This window comes from Ambystoma mexicanum, chromosome 4q (assembly GCF_040938575.1).
Source record: "Ambystoma mexicanum isolate Mex_15411 chromosome 4q, UKY_AmexF1_1, whole genome shotgun sequence".
NCBI classification, from domain to species: domain Eukaryota; kingdom Metazoa; phylum Chordata; class Amphibia; order Caudata; family Ambystomatidae; genus Ambystoma; species Ambystoma mexicanum.
In genome coordinates this window covers 656,386,489-656,410,257 of record NC_090928.1, presented here as the reverse complement: position 1 = coordinate 656,410,257, position 23,769 = coordinate 656,386,489, and the positions used below count along the sequence as shown (strand labels likewise).

Genomic DNA, 23,769 nt, shown 5'->3' with positions numbered 1-23,769 from the left:
TCTGTTTAACATAAGCTCTGGGGATTCTAGGTACTTTGGTTTGTGCAAAGTCTTGTGGTGGCAATGCTCTTGGCCTATCACTGTCTGATCATCCTGTTTTTTTGTTATTTTGGCCCTGGTGACTGCTGAGGCGGGATGCAGATCAGGGGGCTCCCTCTAAGTGGCTTGGGGCAGGGGGGGGCGCGTTCTCTGGTAGGCGGACCTCCATGGCGGAGGTATTGTTTATCCATGTTGTGGGTCTTACTTAAGGGAGGGGGGTGGAGGAAGCAGTTGACGTTAGTTCCTATGTCCGGGGGGGCTCAGAATGCTGTGGTTTCACTTGTTATTGGCTGCCCTGATGGAGGGGGCCTATGGTGGCCTGGTCGTGCGGCTAGCTCTGTCGCAGGTAATCTAGGCGCTCAGGAAAGAGGGGGGCAGGGGGAGGAAGGGATGTCTTCTTTTGGGTAAAGGGTATGTTTGCGTGCACCAACCGTTTGGAGTCTCTGTTCTTTGGGGTGTGATACATGTTACGGAAGACCGTGGGGGAACCAGTCAGGAGGGATATCTCAAGGGAGCTTGGGCTTCTAGTGGTTCAGAGCTTGGACTTTGCGCAACCGATGGCTGAATTTAGTCACTCGCTGACGCTGGGCTCTCTGAATGTGCGTGGTCTCAACTCTCCTTATAAGAGGTCCCTAGTTGTGAAGGAGTTTAATAGGTTGAAGCTGAATTTTCTCTTTCTTCAAGAAACTCACTGGGTGAAGGGTGGTGAGCCGTCGCTTAAGGCTAACTCAATACAAAAGGTTTTTCATGCGTCATACCAAGCTAAGAAAAGAGAGGTGGCAGTAGTGGTCTCCCCGAAAGCGCATTTTACCCCCAAAACCCAATGCAGGGATCCAGAGGGTCGTTATATAATGGTCAAGGGGGAAATTGGAGGTTCCAAGGTGACCCTAGTCTCTATATACGCTCCTAATGAAGCCCATGATCGCTTTTGGTCGGAGGTAAAGCTTAAAATCATTGCCTTTACTGAGGGTGCTCTCGTGGTGGGAGGGGATTTTAATATATTCCTCGACCTGGTTCGTGACAGGAAGTCTGATCGGACCGGCATGGATTCTCAGGTACAGAGGCGCTTAGCAGCATTGTTCCAGAGCACTAATGAAGAGCTGGGGCTCAGGGATTCTCACTCGGCCCCGGGAGTGCCAGGACCCCTTATATACTTTTTTTTTTTTCTGGAACCCATTCGTCGTTCTATAGAATTGATTATATTTTATTTGACAGAGGGCTCTATGAAATGATATCCAAAGTGAAGGTGGAGATGACCCCTTGGCCTGTCCATGACCTGGTTAAGGTTCAATTGGGGATCCCCCTCAGAGCTATAGGGCCTGGGAGGTGGACTTGTAATGATCTCCTGTTGAAGGACAATGAGCTGGCCCAATCCATCCTAGTGTCCATAAAAGAGTTCTTTGAAAGCAACGACGATGGGCAGGTGTGAGTGGCGGGGGTCTGGGAGGCATTTAAGGCCACTATCATGGGTGTCCTCCTAGGGCTGGGGGCAGCGAGAAATCGGGAGAGGGGTAGGGAGGAGAGAATCCTTAGAGATAAAATTGAGACCATTCAACCAGGGGGCAAATTAAAGTCTCAGATGTTTCCGGGCAAGTGGGCTGAGCTCCAGCAACTTAAGGTGAAACTCGATGCTCTCCTTGTTGGGCAAACTGAGAGGAAACTGTCCTTCCTTAAGCAAAAGTATATGGAGAAAGGGGAGAAAGCTGATAAAATGTTAGCCTGGAGACTACGGGAGCTTAGCAATAGTAGGAGTGTGGACTCGCTGGCCCTTTGGATGGGGCGAGCTGCAAGGGCGACCCTGGGATAGCGGAGCAATTCCGATTTATATTATGAGCGTTTGTAGAGGACAGAATATTGCGAGGATGGAGCAGATATAGACAGTTTACTAGCCAGTTCCCCACCTAAATCACCCCCCATCCCACTCCCCCCAAGAAATCAGATCCTCTGAAGAGGCTCATTACGCCCCAGGAAGTGATTGATACTATTAGCTCGATGAAAGCAGGCACTACCCCAGGGGACGACAGGTTCACTGTTTTAAAAAAAAAATCTTTTCCCTCCGCCCTGCCCCCGTTTCTGTCTAAGCTCTTCAATGCTGTTCTGGACTCAGGCTGTCTCCCGCAATCAATGCTTTCAGCATGTATTATAGTCATCCCCAAGGGAGGAAAAGACCAGAGAAATTGCCAGTCTTAACGCCCTATCTCCCTGCTTAACACGGACGTGAAGGTTCTGGCCAAACTGCTGGCGAATAGGCTGGCCCAGCACCTCCTGTCGTTGGTGCATGGCAATCAGGTGGGCTTCATCTCAGGGAGGCAGGGGGGAAATAGCAGGAAGACTTCGGACCTTTATACATGAAGTAGTCCTTACAGGAGAAGAGGCCTACCTCCTGTCATTAGACTCAGAAAAGGCCTTTGACCGTGTTGAGTGGGCTTATATTAGTAAGGTCTTGCAGAAGATGGGGTTAGGGGTCAGATTTTGTAGGTGGATTGCAACTCTGTACAACGGCCCGACAGCCAGAGTGGCGGTAAATGGGATAACTTCGGCTCCTTTCTCCCTCTCCAGGGGGACTTGGCAGGACTGTCTGATCTCGCCCCTTCTCTATGCCCTTGCTATGGAGCCCCTCGCCATAGCAATAAGACACCATCAGAGGATCACGGGGGTTCGCTGTTTGTTGTTGACGTGCTGGCATATATAACCAATCTTCAACCTTCGCTCCCAAACCTCCTAGACCTGATCCACTCTTTTGGTGCTTTTTCTGGGCTGAAAATCAACCTAGCGAAATCTTGTTTGATGCCTATGGGTAGGGTTGATACAGAGGTTGCAGGGAAGGAATTCTTGGGGGGGTATTGGAATCGAGCAGGATGCCACCCCTTACTTGGGGGTTCTCCTCCCGAGAGATCTGACCCTCCTCTTTGAAGCGAATTATCCCCCCATCCTTGCTAGGATAGATTCGGATTTGCGAATCTCTCGTGGTTTGGTCGCATGGTGTCAATTAAAATGAACGTATTGCCTCTGCTTCTCTCCCTTTTCTCCTCTCTCCCGATCACTATCCCAGACTCATTTTTCAAATCCCTTCATTCAAGGGTCCTGCGGTTCATTTGGAATGGGAAGAAACCAAGGATCAAACACGAGATCCTGACACATCCGAGGTCTTAAGGGGATTTGGCCTACCCGATTTCTGGCGCTACCGCAAAGCAGCTCAGTTTAGAGTAATGTTGTAGCATTCGAGGGACGACTTGAGAACATACTGGTCATATATGGAAGACATCCATGCCCACCCCATAAAAGTGAGGGATTTCTTATGGGCCCCTAGTACGTTCTTCCCTAACGGGATGAAAACTCATCCCACCTTGTCAGTGTTATGGACATTATGGAGAGTCGGTGGGGGAAACACATCTTTCTTCCTGGCCCTCCCCCTTGTATTGGTTGTGGGGTCCCCCGATCTAGTTGGGCATAAAAAAAATCTGCGGTTCAACTCTTTTGGCAGGGTGCGTTTATTGACTGATAGCTTAGTGGAAGCCATGGGGGATTCACCGATGTCGATTTTCGATTTATATCCAAGTGAAGGGGATCCTGACTGACAGCCATTGGGTTGATGATCTGGCCTGCCCCATTACGCCTCTTGAAAAAGTGATAGTGGAATCCAAGTCAAGGAGAGGGGCCCTCTCTAAATTCTAGAACTCCTTAATCACGGCGGATGTTGAGAGTAGACAGAGCTTCAAGAAGCAGTGGGAGGGAAGGGTAGGGGGAGAGGTGGAGGAATCCATGTGGTCTGCTATCTTTATATTCCTTTTCTCTGGCTCATTGTACACATCAGCTATGGAACACAACTTTATGATACTCCACGCATGGCACCTCAGGCCAGAGAGACTGTCTAAAATGTACCCGGGGGTGTCCCCTCTTTGCCCGGGAAATTGTAGCCAGCGCGGTTATTGGTTCCATCTTGGTGGGAATGCCCTGCTATACAGGTATTTTGGTCCGATCTTCGGAGTTGGATTAAAGAGATTTCGGGTGCCCACTTGCCGCTGCTTCCCCTCAAACTTCTCTTTGGCATTGCGTCCAAGCCATGTTGCGTGCAGGGAGACTTGCCCTGGCTCAAAGGTGGAAAAGCGGCTTGGTTCCCTCGAAATCAGACTGGCTTGCCAAGCTTTGGGCGATACTTACATTTGAGAAGCTTTCTGCTCTAACCCATGATACCATGAAGACATTCCTTCAAGATTGGGTGGTAGTTCTACTTCCTGAGGACTGTGAATTGATGAGACTCTTAAGATCTTTGGATAGCGAGTGACCTATGCTAAATATAAGCCTTCCAACAGTGGTTTATGGGTTGAGCCCACATTGTCAGTCTTGCTTGTTTGTTTGGTCCCTATTTGACTGGTAGCTGAGTCTCCATCACCCTTTTGGGTTTGGTTGTGTATGAGCGGGGGGTGGGACAGGGTGGGGGGGGAGTGGTTCCACCTGCTGTTCTTTGTTGAAGTTTTCAATGATTTATTGTTATGCATCTTTTTTGGAAAATGTTCAATAAAATTTAAGTGGGGAAAAAAAGATGGGGCATGCGTTGGAGGACACAATCCATTCGAAGAACAAGTTAGTTACCAACTGGTAACGTTCTTTCGAATGGATGTTCCTCCAACGCATTCCACATCTCCCTCCCAGCCTGCCACTCTGGAGAATTTCCTATGTGATTGCAGCTTCCGTTTCCGCAAGGCTAAGTGCAGTCCAGCATGCATGAGACTGGTGCCACACGTTCTGGGGGGAAAAACTTAAACTGAGGCTTCGGGCGTCATGCGTCCTATTTATAACATCCTGTGACGTCGCCCTCGATGGAGGCCTTTGAGGGACATGGACCAGACGCCATCGACGCAGGACGCCCTCTGCCGAAAGTTTCCAAAGTGCACAGCTGTCGACATTACATGTCAAAGATGTGCTATGCGTTGGAGGAACATCCAGTCGAAAGAACGTTACCAGTTGGTAAGCAACTTGTTCTCTCGTTGACTATCACTCTTTTGGTCATTCACTTTCGCTCTAAGGTAACAATGCGAACCCCATTATTGGTTTTCACTCTCTCGGTTATTGGCTTTCTCTCCTTCTTGGTCAATAACCAAGAAGGAGACAAATATAATATGATATAATTGGGTGGTTGGGGAATCTCATTTGAAGGTCTGAGAACGTCGAAGGATCATCATAATATAAAAAAATATAATAAACCCACTGGGACAAATATAATAAACCCAATGGTGATTCTCACTATTTTGATTATCAACCTTCCCACTGGGATGAGTATGATGATACCAGTGATGATTCTCACTCTCTTGATTAGTTGCCAAAATGTATTTAGCCAATAAAAAATAACATCAAATCTAGTTAAAAAAACAGGGGAAGCGTAGAGAGTGTTTGCGCAGTCTGTTTAGGGAAGGTACCCTTTTAGACACAGTGTAGTCATACCCCCAGGTTGAGTGATAATTGGGAGACGATCCATACCATGCTGAACAGGGCTGTAGGCAGTCCTGTATCCCAAATTGGCTCTGTGGCGTTTGAGGGGGATCGACTTCACTGGTTTGTGGCCAAAGCACTTGTGATAGCCAAAAGAGACATAGCAGTGAGATGGGATTGCCAAATTAGCCTGAGGTTGGCACTTGGAAATTAGGTGGTATTGGTTGTATGCCCCTGGAGCAGAGAGTTTATAGAATGCAAGGATGCTCTCAGAAACATGCCAAGATATTGGGTGGTTGGGGAATCTCATTTGAAGGTCTGAGAACGTCGAAGGATCATCATATTGATTCCTTCTGGTTTCTTGATGGCTCTAACCTTCAGAAGGTGATTGACTTGGCAGTGTAAACATTAATTTGTTTATTGGATGTCCTATTCTTTGAGACAGACCACAAAATACGGTATTGGAGAAATCATTTCATTCTACAATGATCCGGGCTATCAAGTGCTTGAAAAAAAATCAATAATATGCATATAAAAAACGAGTCCATTGTATATAAGAATACAAAGTCACTATAAAAAATCATCAGAAAGGCAATCAATCAGAAAAATCAATTATCTGCTGAAGAAGCAGCAAAATATTATGAAGGCATGACCGGATTTGGTTATTGCATTTCCACAATTTTTACAATGGACTGTTTGGTTGTGGCATTTCACCTTTGCTTCTTACTTACAATACACTATCCCCCTCCCCATACCTCCCTTTCCACCCCTGCTGTGCACACCACCCCTGCCACTTCTCTCACCTTTACATACCATATGCATATATATTGCTGCAAATGAAGATGAGCCCAACGACTTTGCAATGATAGGTTGTATTAATAAGCCTTCAACATACATACATTGGGTAGGTGATTAAAAGTCTCAACTGTTCTTTGGACAGCATTGCTACTGGGAGACAGATTGCTGATGGCAACATCTCATGAGAGGCTTCAGTTTCATTATTCGATTTGGATGATGTGCAGAAGCTAAATATGTGAACGTTATCTTTTTTACTTACTCTTGGATCCAAGTTATTTCGGCGCAACTTTCCCAAGAAACTTTCCACATTCATCCAAGCATTGCATTTACAAGACATTTTTAAGTCTGGCTTTTGGAGCAGCACTAACTTCATGCCTAGTTTGCTGGGTTATTCTGCAACTTTCACAAATCCTACAGCCTTCAACATTCCAGCGTCACTGGACAATCAGGTTAGGAGTAGAACCAATCTAACCATTCTAGTGTGAAATGACTCACTTATTCAAAGCAATGTAACCCTGCAGATAACTGATTTTTGGATCCCACCAACATGCCTCCCATAGTACAGCTTCTCAGCATGCGTACCAACCCCAGTAACATAAAGCCTGTTATGAAACAAGCCAAACAAAGCAACCACCTGGGGAAGCCAGTGAAGGTCACATCCATGTTCACTCCTTCCAGAATTTGTATCCTTCAACCACAAAAGGCAACAAAACTGAATAAATATCAGCTATTACATAGCTAATTAAATTTGAGCCATACATCCATCTATTCACAACAAGGAAGACGTGGTTTCACCATTCAGAGACTTCCTGTAAATGAATAAACAAATGGACCTCCCCACCAATGTGTTGCCTCATTACCCTTAGGAGATGGCTTTGTAGTCAAATAAAGCACTATCAGGTTAATTAATTTGCTTAATGTTTTTTGCTCTATATTGTAATGAGGGCAGCTCGTTCATTTGCCGACAATTTTTTGGTAGCCTTTCCAACGAAAGAAACAAAGAAATATATGGGGGCTGAGGGGTAAAATGGGTGGGGAGATGGTTGGGGTAGGAGTAAAAGAAAAGGGGGAGGATTGAGGGGGAACACCCAAAAATGTTTTTTAAAATCTGTCTTTTTTCAAAGTAATTTTGGCGTTGGGCAATAACTTCGGAAAAAAAGTCTGTGGCCAACTGAAAATGGAGCCATAATGAGATCTGCTTTCTATCTGTTTGATATATTCGAGCATAAGTGGCGGTACCCCACATGTTAAGTGGAGTGTAGAGAAGGCTGTGGCAGTCTCTCATAGCCTATTGTATTCGGTCATGACTTATAATTATGATTGTTCTTTTATATAATATAGTTGAAACAGTGGCCGTCTCTCTGAAAATTGTGCCTTATCTAGCTGGAAACAACACAGCATAGTTAATTCAGGCCACACACTGAATCAATGTGTATGATTAGTTTATATGTATTTTCTTACAGATTGTCCTCCACTTCAACTGTTTGACAAAAGAATGTGTAATTCCTTGTGTTTAGCTTTGATATCTTTAAGACAAAAAACTGTAAATAAGATAATTTACATTACAGCATGTTGAATACATTCAATGTGCAACTTGTTGGAAATACGTAGAAGAGAACTGCTTAATGTAATAACCCTTTTCAATGTTGTGCTTTTTCAAGTTGCTCTTCTTTACTAGTAGGGATTAAATAGCTCTTTTCCTTGTAAATCTTAAAAATGTAAATAACGTTGTCAAATTTTAACTCTTAAACCTTCGATGGCAGGGGAAAAATCCTGGTTAAATCCTTCATATTCTGTAAAATGTAATACTTTTCCACAGTTCTGGCTACTATAAATGGCGGCTTCTACTTCATTGTTCTTTTGCTGGTAAAAGGAATAATTGTATTCTGGCCTTCACACCTGTTTTTGCCACAAAACTTATGTTAATATGCAATGCAACATGTTCTCACAAGGTGATGGGGCACATTGTGCTACTATTTTAGCCACGATTTTGTTTTTATACCTTTTGTTGTTTTGTTTCACATGTAGTTCATGCCGACAAGGCTTGTCTTCCACTAGATGCGTTATGCTTACTATGTTACACAGGTGGTAAGGAAAACTTTATATTATTTTTTTATTTTTTTTTTACTTTGGCCACTGTTTGTGCATGATTTGTCCAAATGGTAATCCTAGTCTTGGGTCACTTTTATTTTGACCCAGCCTACGTTTTGTATGGCTTTGTTATATCTTTAACTGATAAAATAGTGCAAGGTTAACAAGTGTTTATCTTTGAGAATGCTGCACTATTTTTTTAATAAGTCTAATTATGGATTGTTTTCTCTTCTATGACATCCGTATATTTTGCACTTAATGTAATGCACTAGAGTTAAATCAGAAAAGTTTGCGATAAAGAGTAGGCTACAGCAGCTTCCGCATTAAATGTTGTCATCTTTACTTGTCTCAAAGCATGGTTTTATTTTTGCCAGTTTAAACATGAAAGAGGAACTTATGACCTTTCAGGAAATCAAGATCTTTTAGTCATTTACTGCTGGTGCAGGCATTGCTTAATCAACTCTACTAAAAATGAAATAAGACCCCTTTGTAGATTGGAAATTCCACTAACTCTTTAAGATTGGAATGTAAAAATGTATATTGAAATTATGATATTTATCGGTAATCCCAAATTTGATCAATCCTGGATTAAACTAGCTTCATCCTTAAGAAGAAACTTTTAACATATTGCCTTTTGATATCGGTACGAATGAAACATTGATTTGCTGTCTTATCTTCATGCCATATGGGCTTTCAACTGTGTAAACTTGTCCATCTTGAAGGCCATGCTGGACAAATTACATTTTGGCAATAATATTACAAAATGAATTTAAGGAACTTTACTCCCATCAGTCTCTCTTTTACAGAAACTACCGATCTCCACTGAGGCACGAGACCAAGCTGGCCCTATAGCTTATGTTTACATTCATTGCGAAATCCTTAGGCCAGCAAATTTGACCAAATGAAAATCTCTGACATGCCATCTAATGGTAGACAGCATAACGTTGATTTGTTTTCCAGTCATTTCATGTGTTCAGTGGGCATTTATAATGCCTCGCTAGACCAGATGTGAACCAGTATTATGAAGTTGCCGAGGCTGCAGTTAAATGCAAAATGTGCCATAAGGACACTCCTTGGGTGGAAATGGAACAAAGTGCCTTGCAGGGCTCATTGAGCGACTCCCTGAGTTCTCAAGAGAAGGGAGGGACGCACCCTAGTGGGTATCCTGAAGACACTTAAACCCAAGTGAAAGTTCTGGAATAGTTATGTGAAGCAGTATGGACAGTGCTCCAGATAAGATTTTGAGGTGGTAGTATTTTACTCCCTATTTATAAACTTTGAGAGCAAATGTGATTGTAAGAGTAAAAATGACTTTTCTCTCTTTGCAAGAGTAAAATGTATGTGACATCTTGCTGACGTGTGCAAAAACTGTATGGAAATCATTACTAGGCGGCAGCTCTCTGCATTGTGACAGAATACACCTTTCATTATTTCTTTAAGGTCTGGCCCTTTGATCTCTCCTGTATATATTTAAATGTTGAAAACACTCAAACCTAGCCAATTACACAGTAAAGCAAGCATGAATTGTATTGTGTGTTTTGAGGTTTGATTGCAAAGTTGTCTTTTGATGTTTAATGAAAGTCCTCATTTACTGGAGCTATTACTACCTGATGGTATACCAATGTTATGATACAACAGTGCAGAGAGGCAAGGACTCCATGCTAAATTCTATACCTAATCTCATGGTCAAATGGTTATTTATATAGCGCTGTACATGGAACATATTTATAACAATTATCACCAAACTGAAGTCGGTACTCCTTTATCAACCTCGAAAGGATGAAAGGCTGAGTTGGCCTTGCCAGGATTCAAACCTACAGATCACGCAGAGATTGCAGCAACGCATGCTCAACCGGCTGAGCAATCCTATTGGCTAACATCCTTCAGAGGTCGGTTAACTGAGTATCGAGTGAGGTATAATAATCACAGTACCTAGATGTTGAACGAACCATGTATGAAGTGCTACATAAAATTAAATACCTATCTGAATTATCACATGGACAGATTTTGCTGAGTTTTTTTCAATTACAAATGTAACTTTCATTTGTTTTTTTTTAACAGAGCTTGCACTTCCTGGAGAGTCTGGTTTTGGATGTTTTAATTGTAGTCTTGAAGATTTGAGAGGCTAGAACACCTGTGATTGGTGTAATAACGTTCACCCTTGAGCAAAGATTCTGCTGCCACTAGCCATTTATAATAATGAACCCCATTGACTGCAAGGTTGAATGGATGTAAACTAGACCATGCATAGTCATCTTACGCACTGTTTTTATAATTGGAATGTAAATTAAATTATACCTGTAAAATGATCTGCCTCTGCATGATTATGCACACAGCACCTGAACTCTCAAAAAATACAGTTGTGCAATACTGGTTTGCTTTCACTACAAAAAATTAATTCTCAATTGCATCTTAGTTTTCCATCTTATTAATTATACAATCCTAAAATGCTAGGAAAATAAATATGCACAATGCTTCTGTTTGCCCCACACAAACACCACAGGAGAAGCTGAATGGAAAGAAACCACCCCATTTATCACGGTGTGCAGTTTCTTTTTTTGAAAGGCTTCAGAGAAATGCATTGTTTCAGAGGCTTCTATCCATGGCTTAAATTCCATCCATGTAGCTAAAAATCAAAAGAAGTGTTCTGGTTTCTGTCAAGTAACCTGACCTTTGCACTGCCCTCTGCTCTAAACTTGTGTGTAAATGTACACAGGAAAATAATAAAGCTGTCGTATTTACAAGATTTTCATGCGTAAAAAGGCCTGCTACACACCTTATCTGGAGGCCTGGGTATGGAATAAGTTTACACCTTCACACAATTTTGCAGTGATATAATATCCGGACTGTTGATTGGGTTAAATGCATCTGTTGCTCACAGAATGTGCTCCACTTCTTCTGAAAATGATAGCAAAAGAATTCAAAAACGTTAAACATTGGATCAACATAAACTTGGTTTGGCTTCACCGAATTCGAGAATTCCTGTACATTAACGTTAAAGCAGTGGATAAGTCATAACACTATAATGTAAATGGTGTTAGAAACTGATTTATGTGGTTTGTACCAATTGGGAAAGAACTATGTTTGTCATTTCAAAATTGCATTTCTTTTCTTACACTTGCTCCTTATTTTTATGGTTTGGGAGGGGAAGAATCCACACCACCCCTAGTATAACTATACTTTTTATACAGTGCTTTTTTCCAGAACTTTCAAATGTCATAATCAATATTCAGAATTATGGGAGGGTTTGCTCCTTTTTTGTAATTTTGTTTTCTGCATGTTTCACTCACACTTAGAAACAACTACTTGTGAAACAGTTGGAATTGGAGATTGCAAAAGTGCTTTTTCAAGATTATAACACATAGTTCCCACAGTTAGAAAATTAGATCTGATCACACCGGCTTCAGCATGAGCAAAGGTCTGAAAACTGCAATTCCTCATATGTGTTGTACTGCAACTCCCAAGCTCAGTCACCATTTACAATGCTAGGTAGGTTGGATGGGAGTTGTAGGCTAATTATCTAGGGTCGAATGTTTCTGACCCCTGACTATTGGAGCATGCCTTTAAAGTTATATTCTGATGCAAGTTCCCCAAGACAATCTTCTTTCAGTATGCCTGTATGCTGCTGAGAACTATAGGCAGGATTCTGCTCCAAGGATTGACTGCTTCTTTGGTAGTTTTCAGGTAAAGAGCAAATCTTCTTGGAAGAGTTCCTAGCACAAGCTAAACAGATCCCCAGGGCCAACTCAAATATGGTTGCTACTTGTAGTGCTCTGAAAGTGGAAAATGAAACATAAGCACTTTGAAATTGAACAATCAAAATTCCTAAATCTGTCACCCTATATGGACTTCAATGCAACGCTTTTGGTGCATCCCCCCCAAGTTTGTGATGGTTTATTGCTTGATCACATATGAAATGACAAAATAGATTATATGCCTATATTTGTATATCCCTTTGAGTTTCTATTGTTATCTGATTAATGTTTTTCTCGTATAAATACTTATAAATTATAGATGGTTGAAAAAGTCAGACTGGAGAAGGATTACAAGAAATAAAACCACTCCACCTGAGCTGGTGGGGGGAAAAAAGGGTGGTTATCATGGAAATGGATATTGTGTAGCATCTGTGGCCATCCTCCCTGGAGGTGCAAGAGATTACCTAGGATGTAATTTCCTTCCCCCTGATAGACTCGTCTAGGTGAGATGCAGGGTTGGTTTTACAGAATTCACCCAGTTTTGTACTAGCTAATTGCTGGTCTAAAACTGGGCAGATTATCCATGTATTGCAAGAGTAATGAGGGGGAGGAAGGATAGCTCCGGGGCAACGTGTTTCTTTTAAGCAAGACAATGCAGCGGCAACACAGGGTCTAATCCCGATCCCGCCCTTAGAAACCCCTCGCTGGTATTAAGCGTGTTATAAATGAACAATAAAATAAATAATAAATAATACTGAATCAGCAAAAGGAGCTGGTGGTGCTTTTGGACGGGGAGAGAGGAATGGGAGGCTGTGGTGGAACCAGGCCATTTTAACTTGGCAAAGAGCACATGCCAATGTTGCCCTACCTGCTCAACTTATTGAGGGTTCTGCTGGTAGTCATTTACCTACCGACGTTGGCTTCTTCCTGGTACCGCTGCCAATGTATAATGGGGAGTACGGATGACCTGTAGGTTTCTGTAATGAGTACACTTATATTGTATAATTCTGACCCTGGTCAATATAGCTTACTTTAATTTGAAGTTTCAGTTCTACTTGCTTGAGAAATTATTTCCTAGATTTCTTCTAGTTCTGTTGGTTTGTTTTCTTATGTTTATTTACTTGAAAGTTACTAATTAAAATATTTCTAAAAAAAGGTATGTTTAATATTTTCATTACATGCACTTTTATTGGATTTTGTTTTAAATGTTTACAAATAACCATGTGTAATGAATATATTTAAAAAAATTCCTTTTATTCAGAAGTTTCTTGCATACAGATCTGGTACTCCTGAAATCAACATTTTGCCACAATGCATTCGTCAAATGTGTATCTTTATTTCGAATGGATTGTGTCCTCCCACGTATTCCTCATCTTTAGTTATCTTCCCTTCCAGCGTCAACTGCTTCAGAATTAGGTTTTGCAGCAAAGGGCCCTGTGCGTCGATGCAGTCGACTCGATGTCCCTTGAGGGCTTTGGTCTGGAGGTCAATGTCATTGCAGGTATAAATAACACGCACAGTGCCCGTTATTTCAGTTCTGTTTTTCCACGATGGCATACGCTTCGAAAATTACGGCACACTTTCGGTTTCCTCCCGAAACTGCGACAACTCGAGAAAATGGCCTCTTCATCGGCCTCCAAAGACCGGGTTTTAGACGAGTAATGATTGCGGTGCCACGATGTCAATAACAGATCCACATAGGGTCTGTCTGTGGTGTCTGTCATGCGAGTTCATGATGGGTAAAGAGTTGAAGGAATGAAAAGGGAAATTGGAAGCGGGTCGGCCCCCTATGAAATCCCCATTGATTACAATGTCAGAAAGGCGCTCGTCGGACGAGTTGAGAGGCGACTCTCCACGGAGGAAGAGGTCAAAGAAACGCTCTGGAAGCAGTTCACGCCACTCCTCTCGTAGCAGGAGTGGGAACAGAGGAAAAGTGCATAAAAAGAGTCCCTCCCACTGGAACGAGAATGGATCCCCCTATTCGAGGGGATTGGGTCCTCCAACGTATTCCATATCTATGTCATGTAATCACCACAGCTGTGCTGCTTCGGAAACTTTTTTTCTGCGTCCTGCGTCGATGACGTCGATGCGCCATCGTCGAGGACCTCCTCCGACGTCATCCGATGTGATAAGTAGGACGCACGACGCCCGTAGCCTCAGTTCCATTTTTTCCGCGAACGTGTTGATTGTGAATCTCGGTTAACGCCTCGACTCTTTGGAGTTCTGTTCTTCTCGGTTCTTCGAACCTGTTTGTTTTTGTGAAAATCCTTCGTGTGAAGATGTCTTCTACTTCGTCTTCGACCCCGCGTCCGGGCTTCAAGAAGTGCGGGGAGTGTGGGTCCAAGATGTCGGTGACGGACTCGCACGACGCCTGCCTCTGGTGCCTCGGGGAGGCCCAGGACACGGATGACTGTATCGACTGCCAGTCGCTCACGTCCAAAGCCTTACGCGAACGTAAGAAGTTGTTGGTCTGTCGGGTGTCCAAGCCCCAGAAGTCGAGGTCTGCGGGGCTTTCGACGGATGATTTGAGGGGTGACTCTCCGCGTCATCGTCGGAAGTCTCGTGGGTCTCCTTCTAGGAGTCGGTCTCGCCACTCCTCAGCCTCTTCGAGGCATTCTCGGAAGCGCCGACACCGGTCGTCTTCCAGGTCCTCTTTGGAGGACTCTGCCCGGCACGTCGCTTACCCCACCAGCCGTGCGACGCCGGAGGAATGGGCTTCCTTTGGGAAGAAAATGCTGGCGATTCTTGAGTCGCAGGGTACTAAGCCGTCCGCGCCCCCGAGTGGGGTCGGTTGTGAGAGGTCGAGAGACACCGCTCGCAAGAGTGGTCGGCACGAGTCACGGGAGAGGTCCCGTTCGGACAAGGAGACTCGTTCTCGACGTACCCGTTCCAGGTCCCGGTCCTCGACGCGTTCGAGACCGTGTGCACCTGTGTGGTCTTCGAGGAAGACATCGACGTCTGAGGCGTCGACACGCTTTCTCGAGGCTCCGGCTCCGAGGAAGTCGTCGACGCTCAGGTCGTCGAAGGACACGCTCGGGGCTCCCGCTTCGAGGGCTGTGTCGACGCCGCCGATGCTGGCGGCGCTGCATCTGACGTTGATTTCCTCGACGCCAATCCTCTCTTCGCCGATGCCTGTTCTCTCGACGCCGGCGCCGATTCGCTCGACGCCTTTCGTGTCGGAGGTACCCCGTGGCACGGGGGAATCCCCTAGGAAGGCTCTGGTTAAGAGCAAGCACTCTCGGGTGCCTTCTTTTCGCCACCTGGAATATATTTCAGAGGCGGATGAGGATTCTGATGGCCTGGTTCCTAGTCAGGTTCCAGATGAAATTGTCTCGGGCCATAGTCAGTTTGACGATTTGAGGCAGTCGCTGCATGATGCCAGTGGACTGGACACCTCTCCGGAGGTGGAGTTTTGTAGGCCTGAGCCTGGCTCTCATGCCGATTCCTCGTACCGGCGCCTTATGGCTAGGGTTTCTGAGTACTTGGGATGGTCTGCTCCCCAGGGGAGTTTGTGCAGGATGATCTAACGGACATCCTTGATGTTGGTCCCCCAACTGGACCGGTACTGCCGTTCCATGTGGCTTTACAGAGAAGGGTGGCGGCGGCTTGGACTGCTCCGGAGAGTCTCCCGGCGGTGGGTAGATCCTTGTCGCGAAAAATACCGTCCAGCCAGTAGCGACCCCTGCTACTTGTCTAGGCACCCCACCCCGGAGAGTTTGGTGGTGCAGGCGGCTACAGCCCCGGCAAAGCAGGCGTCATATCCTACCATCCCTCCGGATAGGGACGACAAACGTTTTGACGGCTGGGCGAAGAAAGTGTTTTCTTCGGGGGGTATGGCGCTTCAGACGGCCAACTCCATATGTGCCTTGTCTCGTTTCACACACACTCTGTGGAACTGTGTTGCATTAGCGGCTCATCATATTCCCGAAGGGGACGAACGGGATGGTTTCCTTGCTATGGTTCAGGATGGCAAGGATGCCATGTGTGAGGCCGTTCAGTCGGGTTTCGACTTGGCGGTTTGTGACAGCCGGTCCATGGCGGCGAGCACCGTAATGCGCAGGTTTGCGTGGTTGCGGAAGTCTGGGTTCGCTCCTGATGTGCAGTCCCGGCTCCTCAATATGCCTTTTGACGGTGAACACCTTTTTGGCAGGAAGGCTGACGAGAGCCTTGAGAGGTTGCAGCCCTCCAAAGCTGCAGCAAAGTCGTTGGGTGCTGCAGTTCGCCAACCTCCGCCTTTTCGTCCTAGGGGACAACAATGGAGGGGAGGTTCCTTTCGCTATTACTCGTCCTTCAGTAAAGCGAGGGGAGCTAGCAGTCAAAGAGCCCATCGGAAGAGTGCCAGAGGTGGAAGCAAAGGTACTCGAGGTGCCAAGGCCGCTCGGGCATTTGCCTCTTTGCACTCAGGCAACGCCGCAGCAGCTACCACTCAGTCATGAGGCCAGGTCGCATGGTTCGGGGAAGGCTGGCGCAGCATCTTGTAGAGTGGCAAGCCATTACTTCGGATGTGCGGGTTCTGGAAATCATAACCCACGGCTACTGTCTTTTTTTTGGGCAGAGGCCTCGCGATAATCCACCAGAGAACCTCTCTTTGAAGAGTCCGGATCCGCTCCTTGCGCAGGAAATTCAAGCCCTGCTGGAGAAAGGCACCATAGAACTGGTGCCTGTAGCGGAGAGGAACAAGGGATGGTGTTCCCCTTATTTTTTGATTTCGAAGAAAGACGGGGGATTGAGACCCATCATGGACTTGCGCGGTTTGAACAAACTCCTCAGGAAGGACAAGTTCAAGATGGTGACTTTTTCTCAAGTGCTCCAGGTCCTTCAACTTCAGGACTGGTTGGTGTCTCTCGACCTCAAGGATGCTTACTTCCGTGTGCCGATCCATCCCAAGCACAAGAAGTACCTGAGGTTCGCGGTTGGCGACTCGCACTTTCAGTTTCGGGTCCTGCCGTTCAGATTGACCTCTGCCCCGAGGGTTTTCACCAAGTTCATGGTGGTGGTGGCAGCGCATCTCAGGAAAGGGGATTCATGTCTACCCCTACCTGGACGATTGGTTGATCAGGGGGAGCTCTCCCGAGCAAGTCCTGGAACATCTGTCCGTCACCTGCCACTCCCTTCACAGGCTGGGCTTCTCCCTCAATTTAAAGAAGTCTCATTTGACACTAACGCATCGGCTCCAGTACATCGGAGCAGTGCTCGACACGTCCCTGGGACAGTGTTTTCCTCCTCAGGTGAGGGCTCTTCACATTCAGCAGATGGTGCACAAGTTTCAGTTTGCCCAGAATCTCCCAGCGTCCGAGTTCTTGAGACTGCTCGGCCTCATGGCATCCTGCATTCTTTTGGTGCCAGAGGCTCGTCTGCGGATGAGATCTTTGCAGTAGGCACTCAAGCTCCAGTGGTCTCAGTCCTCCGGCAGGCTGTCGGACCCTGTTCGGGTGGCACCCTCGGTGGCCCTGGACCTTCTGTGGTGGGCTGTCGAGGGCAATCTGTTGAAGGGGGCCCCATTTTGGCTGCCCTGGCCGAAGGTGACGATCGTGTCGGACGCATCCCTCACGGGATGGGGATCTCATGCCAATGAGTTTACAGTCAGCGGTCGTTGGTCTCTGTTGGAATCCAGACTCCATATCAATCTGTTGGAGCTGAGGGCCACCAGGCTAGCCCTGAAGGCTTTTCTGCCGACTGTGCGCAGAAAGAGTGTCCTGATTCTAACGGACAACACGGTGGCCATGCACTACCTCAACAAAAAGGGGGGGACAGAGTCACTTCTGCTGTTCAGGGAGGCGATGCAGCTCGAGTTCTGGGCCATCCAGCAGGAAGTTTCGATCTCGGCGGTTCATCTGGCCGGAGACGACAACGAGACGGCAGACGCTCTGAGCAGGCAGAGCACAATCTCTCACGAGTGGGAGCTGGCTCAGGAGATTCTCCTGGAGATATTCACCCTTTGGGGGACCCGTCAAGTGGATCTCTTCGCCTCCAGTGTCAACCGGAAGTGCGAAAGGTTTTGCTCGTGGGAATTTCCTCCAAAAGGAGCCTTAGGAGACGCGTTCGTGGTGGAGTGGTCATCCCCACTGCTGTATGCGTTTCCTCCAGTCCCCGTCATCCCGCAAGTGCTGCGGAGGTTACGGAGGTTCGGTTCCCGGATGATCCTCATTGCTCCGGCATGGGCCCGGAGGACGTGGTACCCGGACCTTCTAGACTTGTCCATCTGCCCTCCACGTTGTCTTCCTTACCAAGACGATCTGCTCTCACGGGAGGGGGGGTCAGGTTCTCCATCCAGAGGTCAGATCCCTCAATCTTCACGCTTGGCTTCTGAAAGGTTGAGGTATAAGGATTGGGATCTCCCTGAAGACGTGATGGAGGTGTTGCTTTCGGCCAGGCGGCCGGCAACTAAGTCTCTGCACTAGTCGCAGAACTTTCTCAAACGGCAACGGTACAGAGTTCAGAATGTGGATCCTTTTGAATGTGACATTCCCATGGTTCTGTCTTTTTTGCTTTCTTTGGCCCACAGGGGCTTGCAAGTGGGGACCATTAAAGGTTACCTGGCGGCGCTGTCCATATTAATGCGCTCGTCTGAAGAGTGTTCCTATTTTAAAATTCCTTTAATTTCGCAGTTTCTGAAAGGGCTCACTAATGTGTTCCCTCCGTCACCTTTTCTGGTGCCAGGTTGGGATTTGAACCTTGTTCTTAAGTTTCTTATGGGTGTTCCGTTTGAGCCTTTACATTCTTGCCCCTTGAGGCTGTTAGCTCCGAAAACTGTGTTTTTGTTTGCGGTTACTTCCGCTCGCAGAGTGAGTGAGTTACAGGCACTTTCAGTTAAGCCACCCTTCACTGTGTTTCACAAGGACAGGGTTGTCCTTAGAGTTTGTCCTTCTTTTCTTCCGAAGGTGGTTTCGGAATTTCATTTGAGCCAGAAAGTTGTTCTTCCGGCGTTCTATCCTCCTCCACATCCTGGTAAGGAAGAGGAGAGGCTCCATAGGCTTGATCCTTGGAGAGCGTTGAGCTTTTATATTTCGCGCATGTCCCGGGTTAGAGTGGACGATCAACTTTATTGGTTACGCTGGAAATCGTTTGGGACAAGCTGTGACGAAACAGACTTTGTCTCGGATTATTTTAGCTATCTCCGAGTGTTACCGTTTGGCGGGTTAGGACCCTCCAGCTGGCTTGCGGGCCCATTCTACCAGAGGAGTGGCTGCGTCTACTGCCCTGCAGAGGGGAGTTCCTATTCGTCACATCTGTGATGCAGCCACCTGGGCTTCAGTACATACTTTTGTACGTCACTATTCCCTTGATTCCATCAGAGGGCAAGATCTGGCCTTTGGCAAGGCAGTTCTCTATTCTGCAATTTGATTGGGCATGCTAAATTTGTATTGTAAATTCTTTCCCACCTTCTTGCTTGGTACTGCTTTGGGAGTCTGTCATAGATATGGAATACGTCGGAGGACCCAATCCCCTCGAAGAACAAGTTACTTTCTTACCTGGTAACGTTCTTTCGATGGGATGGTCTGACAACGTATTCCATATCGCTCCCTCCCTGCCTTCCCCGCTGCAGAATTTCTTTTGCGATTGCAGCTTGCGTTCCGCAAGGCCTTGTGTGTCTGACTGGCAGAAAACTGGGGGCACACGTTCTGGGGAAAAACTATAACTGAGCCTATGGGCGTCGTGCGTCCTACTTATCACATCGGGTGACGTCGGCCAACGGAGGAGGTCCTGGGGGACGGCGCATCGACGTCATTGACGCAGGACGCAGACGCCAAAGATTTTCCGAAGCAGCACAGCTGTGGACATTACCTGTCATAGATATGGAATACGTCATCGGACCATCCCATCGAAAGAACGTTACCAGGTAAGAAAGTAACTTGTTCTTCTCTTCAACTTACATATGCCCCCTTCATTTTATTGAAGGAATTTTGAAAATCGAGTCCACCTTTGTGGACACAATGTATTTTCCACAAACTGAAAGTAGACCTTATTCTCCCCTAATGAAGTTTGCTTTACTAACCGAAGGTTAATGCAGTTCATTCACTAGCAAGGCCTCTGATTCTTCCCCATGATAGTTGCTTATATACAATTAAAGCAATCAGTCCTGTTGTTCATGACCCTATGTTTCGCATTCAACGCTCCACTGATTTTAGGCTGTTCTGTAGAGAAACCACTTGACACTCACAACAGAAAAAATACAACCCACTAAGGAAAAAGGTCCAGCACACATCTTTCAAGGAGAACAAAGTTTTCCAGCATTGGGTCTTTCAAAGATTCACATGCTGCGATTATTCACCGTCGTCCCAGCCTGATGACATGGAATATTCACAGAATGTGCATCTATGAAAGATACCAATTCTGGAGAACTGGGGTTTCAGGTAAGGAACATACTCCTTTGTTAAAATAGAAATGTGCCAGCATAGCATTCTGCTGCCACTGAACGTTCTGACAAAATCAGTCTGAGCGACACTTTATGAAGGCACACCGCGTCATCAGTGACGTAAACTACATCATGTACAAATCCTACTGGCTGGTTGGTTAGACCCTATACATAGACTACCTGCTCCATTGGGGATGCCAGGCCATTGGTCCCAGCCTGTCTGTCCGTCTTCCACGTGGGTTCCACCTTGCGTGTCATCTCACATGAATCTGCACCTAGTTGGCGATTACGTGATGAAAAACAATGCATGCTCTATCTCTAACCAAATGTGCACCTTTTACTGCAGACAAGAGCTAAGAGGATACTTCAAGGTCATTGCATTGCACACGCTAGCTCGATTTCAGACATGTCGGTGCCCATTCAAAGCTCCCTGCCCTCATTTTGGCTATGTTGTTTTACCCCTCCCGGCACCTCACAGGACATATCACATGACCTATGGTGAAGGAAACTGGTCCCCCTGTTCTTTTCTGATCGATTAGGGGTTTAACAGTTTTATGGTCTGTGGTCTGGAACGGACTGGTACCTTGGAATGCTGGGGGTCTTGGGATGGTGGGAATCTGGGTGCTATTAGTTGGAGCTGGGTACAGGGAAGGTCAGAGGCTCATTCCCTCTTTCTCATGGGATCGCTTTTCGCAGATAGCTCTCAACCCCCTCGTGGCCTTGCAGGGCGCATTCCTTCTGGGATACGAATGCTGGCAACATGAGACAATGAAAGGTCTATGAATCTCTGCAGCTCTGGCCTTTCTCACTGGTGCCCATGCTACAGCCTATTCCCGCATGCATACACTTATTTCCATGTGTGTGCTCAGACTGCAACTCAGTTCAATTACGGCACTTCACCTGACTCAACGCACACGGAGGAGCTGCCCCAGCCTCATCTACATCAAGTTTGATCCAGGGCCGCTTTAATCGACCCGAGCACTCAGGCAATTATTTGAATGCAATTTTCAGACTGCGACTCCCACGCACAGCCTATGATTTATCACCCCCACAGAACTCTGGAACCACAGGAGTTTCCACACAGCTTCTAGGACAGGGAGACCTGCATATATAAGGCCCCAGAAGAAGATTGTGAATTTGAACAATCGAAACGTCAGTGATCCTCGTGGGAAATTGATTGCATACCACATTTTAGGACCACACTGAATTTTCTCCACTGTTTAATAGACGTCGGACCAGTCTCTCTTGGTCAGGGATCAGCTACAGCTGACCACATTTTCTAACCATTGTCACATAGACAAATATAACTGTTTCTATCCACAATAACCCGGTCAGGGTATTATATCTATGCCCCACAACAAAAAAGGACTTTGTGCTTTTCTAACCTCACCGGTCTGTCTGAATGGATTGTGAAAAAAACAGGAATTGAATACACAGCATTGAAACTATGAAATTGTGACCTCTATGAAGTAATATTGCGCACACCTCTAGTTCAATTATAACAATTACAAATAATCATTGCATATTGTTTGCACAGACCTGAGAAGAATTGCACAGGTTTTCTGCATTGTTCATCTTTGTCTTTACCTATATATACACACAGTTGTTGACCTGTTTTTGACCTAGCTATGTCAAGTTAAAATCATGGTGTTTCTCTGTTTTATCTTGTTTTTTCTGAACATTTTATTCTTTCTTGTTTCAAGAATATAACTCAAGACTAGCCACCAACATAATAAAGAGGCTACCAAAAAAACAGACATAGTTAATGGTTGTTTCATCACCACATGATTAGGAATTACCACTAATACATGGGTTCCTTGGAAAGGTTTAAAACATAAACTGTTCTAAAATACTGCAGTACGGAATTAGAGAGGACAGGAACACCCAATGTACACACACTTTGATTTTCCAGCCCACTAGTTCCTGTCCGACTTTAGGGCTGTCCCTCCAGTTACAAATCAGACTGCAACTCTGGCTGCAGTGTGAATCTATGGCTCAATTTCAATATGGCTTCTAATATGCAAGATGGTATCTTAAGTCTCAATGTATTTTAAAGTTAAAGCATACACCACCCTCCCCACCTTGCAACACTCCCCCCTCCGCCCCCTCACGCCTGTAACCTCCCCAAGCTCCTACTCCACACTTCAGGCCTCTGCCTTATCCGAAAGCACTTGGGGGGGGGGGGCGTGGGGGGGGGGGGTTTGGGATGAAAATCACCCCTTCCCAACATTCCCCCCTTTGGTTAATACTACATAAACAAACTCCCATTTAATCTTCTCGTGTTCCTTTATCCTTCTTTCCCTTTCAGCTTCCTTTGGTACCCACGTTGTGCATACAGACTGTGAACTTTCCCCTGCTTGTCCATACTGCTCGGGAACTATGGTGGTGCCTGATGCACAAAGACGTTGCTCTATTGCGACCATGCGTGGTTTGTCTGGGTCATCAGTTTGTACTGGGCTTTTTGTACCACAAGGTGCCATCTTTACCCCAATTAAAACCATCTCATTGCGCTGCTAAGCACTGCTTTTGCACAACATCAAACCCCAGCTGGCAGGTGCAGAAGATCACCAACACAGCCGTGATCACAGGCTCCAACAGCATCATGATAGCCCCCATTCCGGATGGTGCCCAGGAAAAGAGGTTGTCAAACCAATCAGTCTCTTATTTGCCAGCTTCCGTTTTCATATGAGTGCCAAGAACGTGCAGGGCCCCTGTTCTCTGCGTCATTAGGAGGTATGTTGGTGCAACATGAATCGTCAATCTTTTTACAGACCCCCCTCCTTCTATGGCCGTGAGGAGGTTTAGCATATAGTGATTCTGTAAGGTCATGAGCCTGATTGCACGCATTTCTATCTTGATCGCGTTGAGGCCTTGTTAAGTGTCATTGGTCAGCTGGATCACTTCCCACAGCACGATCTGGAGCCATTTGGCATTTGCAGTGGTCTGCACTGCCAGTAGCAGCAACAATGCAAAAAAGGTTTATTTGCTGTATAGTCTGTATTGATCTAGTATTTCTATCAGTAATTGTGAGTAATACAGGTTCTGCGATGGCACTGCAGCAGGGACGTCGGACACTGGTGTCGTTGTTGGGGACGACAAGCCACCTGGTCCCACTATTGGATGTTCTTCAGGGACCACCAGGAGTGCTAAGTGCAACGAGGCCAGCAAGCAGATACATCTGAAGGATGGTGGGAGGTGCAGAAATGCCTGCTGACCACACACCCAATAGTTATGCGTCACTGCTGCTGTCCCTTTCTTGAGATCTGGAATGTATGTTTTGTTGCACGTACTATTGGCCCACACAATTACACTTCATTCATGGTAAAACCAGTTATTATTCTTCCTGCTTTTGCACCTTCA

General features: G+C 46.0%; 1 protein-coding gene across 3 annotated transcripts in view; it reads left to right on the top strand.

The window, feature by feature from the left end:
* Window positions 1–23,769, top strand: part of PSME4 (proteasome activator subunit 4) — a 3,386,216-nt gene that overhangs the window by 366,272 nt on the left and 2,996,175 nt on the right. For 2 of the 3 annotated variants that reach the window (XM_069608231.1, XM_069608230.1), the window contains exon 4: window positions 8,296–8,355. The exons of the other annotated variant lie outside the window; for it this stretch is intronic. In XM_069608231.1, the coding sequence (XP_069464332.1) occupies window positions 8,296–8,355 (60 nt within the window). The remainder of the gene's footprint in view (window positions 1–8,295; window positions 8,356–23,769) is intronic. 3 annotated transcript variants of the gene reach the window in all.